Genomic DNA, 9,892 nt, shown 5'->3' with positions numbered 1-9,892 from the left:
CAAAAAGGTTTAATTTTATTAGGCTTTTGGATAACACAAATTTATTTGCTGGCCAGACTCTCAGGGTCCCCAATGGAGTCGCCAAGTTGTCATAATGTCTAGATCTGGGGATCTATCGCTAGACATTGACTTAAGGAATCGCCATCAATCTTTTTTATCTAGGTGCGATTGGCCATCTAAGGAATTTATTCTTTCAGGGAACACCTAAATTTAAGGGTCTCTAAGAGAGTAAGTTCGGATCTATTAACCAGAACAGAGTTCGGGAGTTCGATTACTTGTGTGAAAAGTTATAACACCCCCACAACGCCCATCAAAAGATGGTACCAGCTTAATTTTGTGTTATCCAACAAGCCTTAAAATTTTATCAAGTAATTAATTATTAAAAATTATTCTAAATTGACTCTAATACTTTTAGTAAAAAATTAAAAAAATTCTCACCTTAAGAATATGCAAGAAAATTACTGTTTCACTTGTAGAGGCTCCATCGTTGGATTATTTTAAAAAAATAAAAAGAAAAAAATGACTGCTTTTGTGCAAGAAAAATTGATACTTTCAACTTTTTCCTAAAAATATTTTTTTTGGAAAGCTTGTTTTTAAGGAAAATTGACACTTTCAACTTTTTCTTAAAAATATATTTTTTTGGATTTTATTTAAAGAAAATAAAATAATAAAAACAAAATAAAAATAAAATAAAGATAAAAATAAAAAAATATCAAACAAATATAATAATAATAATAATAATAATAATAATAATAATAATAATAAAAAATATATAAATAAAAAAATAAAAAAAATTAAAAAATTAAAAAAAAACCTGAAACGGCTCGGCTGACGGCTCGGCTCGACTCGGCTTAAGGAAGAAAAATGGCTCGGAAAAACGGCTCAGGGTGTCAACTCGGGTCGACTAACGGCTCGAAGAAGCGGGTTGGAAGCGGGTCAACGCTCGGGTCGGGTCACCCGATTTCAAAATGCGCAGATCCTCTGGGTTACTTAACGTAAAAATGATGTCATTTTGAAAATGTATATAAGGCTGATTCTTTTATTGTTTAGAGAACCCTTCTTCTCTTCTTTTTTTTCCCTTCTTTCTTCTCTCCCTTTTTTCTAGAATCCGAAGAACTCCGATTGAATATTCACCGGATTCTAAAAATTTTTGTCGAAATTTAAGTTTTTCATCTGAAGTTCGTCGAAAAATTGATCGATTTTCTGGAGATGTTGCCAGAAATTGGTAAGTTGGTCGAAAACTTCAAACTTGGTCGAAATATCTGTCGAAAAATTTAACCGAAATCTAAAAATTTTTCAAAAATTTCCAGAAAAAAAATTCGTAAAAATTCGTAAAAAATTCCTACCGATTCTTAGAGCTATCATCACGCTTCTAAACTTTTTCTTAGCTTTTAAACCTTCTGTGTGTTCTTTCCTCTCAGCCAATAACTCTTTTCTCTATGTTTTTCCTTTGATTCGAGGGTCCTTTTATAGGGATTGATCAGAAGAATTTTTGATCAATCCCAACTCTTATTTGGATTGGGATTCAATCATTGAATCCAATATGGACTCTGATTGAATCCCCATTCATGGTAGGATTCTTCAAAATTGTTCCAATCTCCAGCCAAAAAAAAATTTGAAAAAGAAAATAAAAAATCAAATAAATAAAATAAAAAAAATATTAACAGATAATTAAAAAAAACAGATAAATCAAAATATTAACAGATAAAAATAATACTAGATAAATTACAATAAATAAATAATAATAAATATATAACTAGATAAATAAAATATATATTAACATAAAAAAAAATAAATAGTAATAAAAAATAAATAAAAAATACATAAGATATAAAGAAATATATATATAATATAAAATAAAATAAATAATAAAATATAAAATATAAAATAAATAAAAAAAATAAAATGAACCTACCCATTTGGACCAGACCCAAATGATTTGGGCCTGGACTAAATTAGATCTCTACAATGTGAATTTATCAAAATTACAATTATGAATCTTGTCAATGACGAAGGTTTGAAATTTCACTTATTATTTTTAATTTTTACGAATTTAAAAATCTTATGAATTTTCGGTTCTTGCAAATTTGAAGGTCTTACAAATCTTTAATTTCTTACAAATTTAAAAGTCTTGTGAAACTTTTAAATCTTACGAATCTGAAAAATTTTTTGAATCTTTAATTCTTACAAATATGAAAGGCAACAATCCAAAAATTAAAGGCAATTAACAATTCTAGAGTGAACAACCCGAACCAGAAACACCATCAGATTCAACAGTTATCACCAGATTCTATAGTCACCAAAATAGTCCCCCCACCACAATAGCCATCCACTGTCGAGACCAATCGAGCGTCCATTATGCCACCGCCATCAACCCCCGACCAAAATTCAGTCAATAAACCAAAAAAAAAAAAAAAAAACCAAAGCAAAATCAGAAACACAAGATAACCAGGAACAAAGAAACAATTTTGTTTTCTTTTGGGTTTCGGTTTGGCCCTCCTCCAAAGGGCCTTCAAATTCAACGACGATGTAACCAAGGTCAAGGATAAGAACATGCCTTGAGGCAACAACTATTGGAGCTGTGGAAAAAAGGGAGAAAACCGTGGCTTTGATCTTAGACCTACGCCAATATAACGAGTTTCCGAAGAAACTAAACAGATCATGCTAAAAAGGGGACCAAGGTGAGTTTCCAAGTGAAATTTGTGCTTCATCGCAAATTGACCTGTGGCTGAGCAAGACGATCGGCAGTGACATGCGGTGGCCAACATGAGCAGTCACGTAGGAATCTGAGAATGTTGCTAGAGAGAGGTTGGGGGATTCTGTTTTAGAGAGAGAAGTTAAAGATGATACATGAATGAAAAAGCTAAAAAGAGGTTATTTATAGTAAAGGTGCAACGACAACATTTTGATTTGTAAGGAAAGATCCACACCTCAACCCATTTTCGACTTGAGACCCATGCTTGGGACCCAATTATGACCCATTAGGCAACCTGATTCAAGCTCGGCTTGCGTTAATTTCAGCTTTGGACTCTATAGCTGGGCTAAAAGTCTTCCGATTTGTTTGCCCACATAGTTTGGCACCTCTCTTGGTTTGAGTTTTAACCTTTTGATAATTTCTTTTTTTTTTATCCACTTGTTTATATTTATTTTGCATATTAAAATTTCTAGATTTGGAATATATTTATAATTATTCAAACAAAAGAAAATTTGAAACTAATCTGAAAATAATTTTTGAAAATTAATTTTGAGATCGAATTCTACCAAATTATTAGAAAATTTAAAATTTAAAATAAATTTTATCAAACTATTGAAAGATTTAATAAATTTTATCAAAAATAAAATTTTTAATCCAACCAAACTATTGAATTATTTAAATTTCAAATTAAATATTATCAACCTATTTGAAGGTTTAATAGTTTTTATAAAAAATAAAATTTTCAATTCTACCAAATTATTAGAGGATTTAAATATCAAATTAAATCTTACCAAAATATTTGAAGTTTTAATGGTTATTTCAAAAAAATTTATGAATAAATTTTTGAATAAAAATCTTGGCAAACTATTGGGTGATATGTATCAAAATAAAATATTATCAAATTATTAAAAGATTTTATTGATTGTTTTTAAAATAGTTTGATAATATTTAATTTACCAAACTTTCGGATCTAATTCTTATTTCATATATTAGAATATATTTTTTTAAAAGATATCCGAGTTAAGCTTGAAATTTTTTTTTAAAATGAGATAAATTCAATTAAAATAATCAATCACACTTTAAAAAAATTTTGATAACTCTTAAATTATGTCTAATAGTTTGTTTATAAATCTATATATTATGACATGTATTATTGCAAAAATTTGAATATCTGACATTGGATTTCTAAATAAAAATTTGTAAGCACTTAATGGCATCTTCCTTAAATGAAAAATAAAAAAACACAATGGGTTCATGCCTATATGCTTGTTGGGCTTGCTTTGTGATGAAATATTAGAGCTGCGTATAACCTCGGCCTGGCATGGCATCTCCCCTGCAATTACCATTGGGATTGAAAAGATTTTCTTTGTTGTTTATTTTTTATGCCTGGTCGTTAACTTTTTGTAAACTACATAGTCAAACCAGGCCACAACTGTTGATGCAATTTAAAGAAGCCTCCGTACCCATATTCAAGAATATTTGAGAAAATTTCTTATAGTATTATATATTCAAACACGAAACAAGGCATTTTCTCAAAGGAATCTCAACTAAAAAGGAATAAAACTCAACTTGCAAATCGCACTTCATATGGCCGTGCAAAAAGAAATCGGCTGTCCTGGCTGGGCCATAGGATCCAATTACTCAGCCTTGCATAATGGAAAATATGACTTAATTATTCTCAGAAAGTCAGGTCTTATATTTCCCATCAAAATTGAAGATTCCGTAACGACTATTCAAATTTTGATAACTTTAAATATTAAAAGAATTGAAAAGTATCCAAAATGATCATAAGAAAAAAAAAATACTTGTCTTTTAAGTTACAAGTAGGATTATGAAACATATGTGGAGGTTAGACATAGATGTTGGTATATGGGACTATTTTGATCAAACCATGTTTTTTTTTAAGTTCGGAAGGTGGGATGGCACATTTCAGATGCGCTGCATGAGCAACTAATTATTTTTATTGAAGTGTCTTTATCTAGTGCTAGCCAGCAGCTGCGTCATTGTACCATGCGAATGCTTAGTTTTGATCAGAATCCGGCCACATCATGAAGCCGTTAACAGACGGTGATGACGGACCTTATAAAATTAAATCATTAAATTATTAAAACCCACTCAAATGTCAAAATCATTCATTGGTTCTAAAATACATATTATTGTAATTAATTTAACAATAATTAATAATTTTATAATCCAAGTATCCTACTGTACCTCCAATTTCAGCTTAATTAATTATAACCTTTGGTTCTGCCTCCACGTTTCAATTCTCGTCAAGTCTACGTAATGCTTTCCATGGTCCTATAGTTAATTTCTTCAATCATCTGCCATGCATGTTCTTAATAAGCTCGGTTAGTAATTTTTATATTTGTCGAAAAATTATTGGAGTTAAGAAAAAAAAAAAAGGTCAAAGCTTTTATATGATCACAGTTGCATCCTTTAATTACTTGTAGGAAAAGTTTCATTTTTAGGTTAATTTAGCAAATTAGATTTGTTTATGGACTGAAGTGTGCATCAAATCTGCAATTAAACTTGACTCGAATTAAGTTTTAAAAAGAGGATTTTAAATTTAGATTCAACCCAAATTATTATTTTATTAAAAAAAATTGTAGTTTTAAAATATATTTAAAAATTTAAATATTTTAATATTATTTTAAAAAGTAAATGAGTTCATTAATTGAATCTAATGGGTAGGTTAGACTAGATCTTGAGTAAAACTTTAAACATGTCAACTGAGTGCAGTCCGATGAATAATTTTAAAATGAAATTTGACATTATGTAGAAATAGAAGAGATTAAACAAATATAAAAAGTTAAGTACTCCTTTTATTTTCAAATGTTTGGGATGTATTGATTTTTATGAAGTTTAAAAAAATTTTTGATTTTAATATATTTAATATTAAAATTAAATTTTTCTATAAAATTAAAATTTCATAAATTTTAATGTTAAAAAGTAAAAAAAAGTCATAAAAAATAATTTTAAAATATAAAAAGTAAAAATTTTAAATGTTCAAGAACATGAAAAGGACATAATTTTGAAACATTCCAAAAAGAAAAATAGCCAAAAAAAAAAAAAGACAGGGAGAGTATTTAACAAGGTTATTATTAGATATGAAAGCACATTTAAGAGATTTAATGAAACGCTAATGATAATTAGTGCCACTTGAATTTAAACGATCAAGGAGTAAGGCGTACTGATATTTCCGTATATATAAATATATAATTGAATTTCAAATTCAAACCATAATATATTTTTCTTGTGCTAAGAAACAAAAATTAAGAAAGGTATACCAAGTACCAACTAATCTAAATGATAAAATCCTCTGCATTTATAGAAAAAGATAAAATATTGTGTGATACTGAAAATTTTAATTAATTTAAGTTATCAAAATTTAATTTTTGATAACTTAAAAAAATGTCTTTCCTAATAAAAAATGTATTCTCTTCTTAAACATTATATAATTCTATTTATTATAATATTATAATTAGCTAATATAATCAAGAATTATGTGGGAGTCTGCCACTTAAAAAATACAGGCTCTACATAATTTTTTGAATTTATATTTAATACGTTATCGTGTATAAATTTTATATACTATTAGAGAATTAAATGATATCACTTTATTAATAAGTAAATTTAATTTTAAAATAATTATATAAAAAATTTATTAATTAATAAGATGATATTATTCGATTCATATAATTAATAAGATAAATTCATCTACATTAAATATAAATCTTAATTTTTTTAATGAATCCCACTCGATGCTGAATTATGATGGATTAATTTTACTATATAGTAATTGTAGGGGATGTGGTCCTACCCAAGATAATATTTAAGAAGAGAGAGAAACTAAAAGACTTATTTAGGATTTAAACAAAATGGGCATGGCACGTTGCATTAGATTAGACGGTTGGAAATTGATTAAAAAAATCAGCAAGAACAAAGATTTATAATCAAAAGTCAACTTTTGTGAATCTTGGTTAGGCAAAAACTAAGGTGAAAAGGATCTGCTGAGGAGTTAGCTAAGTAGTTGTTGAGGGAGAAAATGATCTCACCTATAATAACTAAGAATTGCATTGTGACTTTATATAAGGGTCACCTTTATCTTATCGAAACACCGTTTTATTAAATGGCAAAATCATGAGAATAAACATTCGAACCCTAGAGCAGATAACACCTCACAGCAAACCTACGTAGTCAGTGAAAACACTATTCATACCCTTGATTAGAGAGTTAATATTAAAAGCAAAGTGATCTCACATCTGATAACCAAGGATTGGACTAAGATTTTATATAAAAGCAGCCTTTTCCTATCAATTGGATCATTTCTGCCAAGCTGGAGTAACTTGACGATGAAGAGATTTTTCTATAAACTAATTGATTAACTCATGGTAACCAACTTCTGTTTCAAAAACAACAAAAGACAGCGATGCAGACCTTTCTTCAAGCATGCTAAAATACTTACGGTTTGAGTTTAATTTATGATAATGTTGTAATGAATTACGTAATTATACAAGTTACCCCAAAGATAAATAATTAGCATTTAAAGGATTTAATGTTGTTTTGAATCCGAGCACTAGGATGTGGCCAAAGCCCATGGTTGGTATTGCCCTTAGAGTGGTCAACAGGACTTGAATCATACATACATACATATATATATATATATATATTCATATTAGAATATAATAAGGTCAATTGAATAATTGATAAACAAGAAAAGCAAGAACTTAATCAATTGATTAAGAAATATGTTTACTGTTCTAACTATTGATACTACTGAAATTCCACGAATCGTAATTTGAAAACTGTGACAGGAGTGAAAATGTTATCTTGACTCAAAATTAAAGTTGGTTTTTGAGAAAAATATAATTATTTTTCATGTTTTGATTTTGATTTGTTACAAGTTTATATCCAAAGTTATGGGCGTAATAGCTAATGGGTTGTCTTAAATTTATTTGTAAGAAAATTCTTTTTTGGTAAAAGTATAAAATTTAGTAAAAGTTTGCATTGTAATTTTACATTTCACAATGTTATGAATAGTTCTTGAATTATAGAAAAATATTTAATGTAGTATTTAAATTTAAAAAATTTTTAATGCAATACCTAAATTATTAATGTTATTAATATGATATTTGGAGAGTTATTAATCTATTATATGTAATTATTTAGAGCTAACCACGTTAGAGATAAATACTGTATTAATTAACAAATTTATAATTCAAATATCACATTAAAAATTTTTAAAATTTAAGTATCATATTAAATATTTTACTATAATTCATTAGTTATTTGTAATATTAACCCAATTAACTTCTTAGAATCAAAGATTCTCTTGTTATCAACATTGAAAATTTCTACCAATAATTAAAATTTTAATTTAAGCGATCATAATTCAATATCTAATGACTTTAATTAAAAAATATATTAAAATTTTATGAAAGAGTCAAACATCTATTTTGGAGATCTAAATTCAAAAACCATTCGGGCATTTTTAACCAATTTAAACTTTGTATTCTGCTTCCTCTTTGACCATTTAGAAAGGACATTTTGGTTAATCACACGTTTACTCGGCCTTCCAAATAAAAATTTGTTGTCCATGCATGCAAGTAACAATCAGACTTGCTTGGAGTTTAAGTATTCCGTTGATTAAGTATCAGATACATGCACATTGGATAGACTTTTGAAGATTAAATGTCGAGAGAATTTAAGCGCCTAATATTTTCTAAAATTATAGAAGGATTAAAAATAGATTAAAATTTTTTAAAAAAACCTTCCTGATATAAAACATCATTCATAACCGTCTAGTTGACTCTGTTTGCTCTGGCTCTCCTCCATCTTTTCATCTCTTTCTTTCAAGCTTAGAAATGGAGACAAAGCACCCAAAACTAGAAAAGTCTGACCAAATAGTTTGGAGCTTAGAAGACGAGCATTCAGGCCATGCCAAATCTTATACATGTTCTTTTTGCAAAAAAGGCTTCTCAAATGCACAAGCGCTAGGGGGTCACATGAACATCCACAGAAAAGACAGGGCAAAGCTTAGAGAATCGTCCAAAGAAAACGTACTTCCTTTGTACATGGTAAAGACGGTTAATGTTCCACCTGATCATCACGATCATTCCCAGGTTTCCGAAATCATACTACAATCTAGTGAAGAAAAAATTTCGAGTCCCAAAAGACCATGTAACCTTTCCAGGGATGGTGATGGTTCCACTGCCAGTGCCAGTCCTAGCGGCAAACATGCTTTTGAAGAACTTCAGCAGCTACCCTTATTCGTTGAGGGGACTTGCGGCGAGAATGAAGAGGATAATTTGCGGTTGATTCATGGTTCCTCATCTCAGATAGAATTGGATCTTGAGCTACGGTTAGGGCCCGAGCCTTATCTGGATCAGCCAAGTAGTAAGAATACCAGAGAGTTCTTTTGAATTTATACGAGTGCAGGTGATGCTTGACATCCAAATTTTAACTTTCTCTCTTATGATTTCTGCGATTGAGAAATAGTACTTTACCAACTATCAAATTAAGAAGAGTATTTACATATGCTGCTTTCTTTCATTATTTTTCCACTATTCACCTCTTTATTTCTTTTGAAAAATGAAGATTCAAAATTGGATTTCGTTCAAGAAGTTAATCATTCTGCTATATTAATTAAGTTTCTCGGATCAGCTTTTCTGTTTCCCATCCAAATAATGATCTGATCCTTATATTTGTTGACTATATGTACTGGGATTTATACAAGTAAAAACATGCAAGATAGATCTAAGAATTTGAAGATAATGAGATTTATTGATTGTAGGAACCAATCAATTCTATGAATTCCAGTAATGTATTTAAGTGATAATGAAGGCAAACTTATTCACAGTTTTGCCTTATATTGAACATAATTTAGCTGCAAATAAGGCTTGTCATGTACTCATGTTTGTCAAATTGAATTATCAATAAGACTAGGTTTTTATGCCCGTACTTTGCACAGTTAATTTTATAATATAAAATCGTGCAAATAAAATCCTCACAACAAATGTAAACACATGAAATTGATAATATGGTTTCTAGATTTGTAATAACAAAAGTATAATAATTTATTCGTTAAAATGTATAATAATTTATTTCTTCAAGACATGAAATTAAAATATGAAAATATTAAACTAAGTTATCTATGAAAATATACCATTAAAAACCTCTTTGTATATAATATTTTTT

At 28.5% G+C, this 9,892-nt stretch overlaps 1 protein-coding gene across 1 annotated transcript; it reads left to right on the top strand.

Annotated features, from left to right (window-relative positions):
* The first annotated feature begins 8,559 nt into the window (after positions 1–8,559).
* On the top strand, positions 8,560–9,117 carry LOC111311090 (transcriptional regulator SUPERMAN-like). The gene has a single exon (XM_022910463.2). The coding sequence runs from the start codon at positions 8,560–8,562 to the stop codon at positions 9,115–9,117; it is 558 nt and encodes a 185-aa protein (XP_022766198.1).
* The last annotated feature ends 775 nt before the right edge of the window (positions 9,118–9,892 follow it).

Source organism: Durio zibethinus, chromosome 1 (genome assembly GCF_047325235.1).
Source record: "Durio zibethinus cultivar Kanyao isolate XHJ-2024 chromosome 1, ASM4732523v1, whole genome shotgun sequence".
Classification (NCBI taxonomy): domain Eukaryota; kingdom Viridiplantae; phylum Streptophyta; class Magnoliopsida; order Malvales; family Malvaceae; genus Durio; species Durio zibethinus.
Note: the sequence above shows the minus strand (reverse complement) of the source record. Positions and strands in the feature narration are given on the sequence as shown.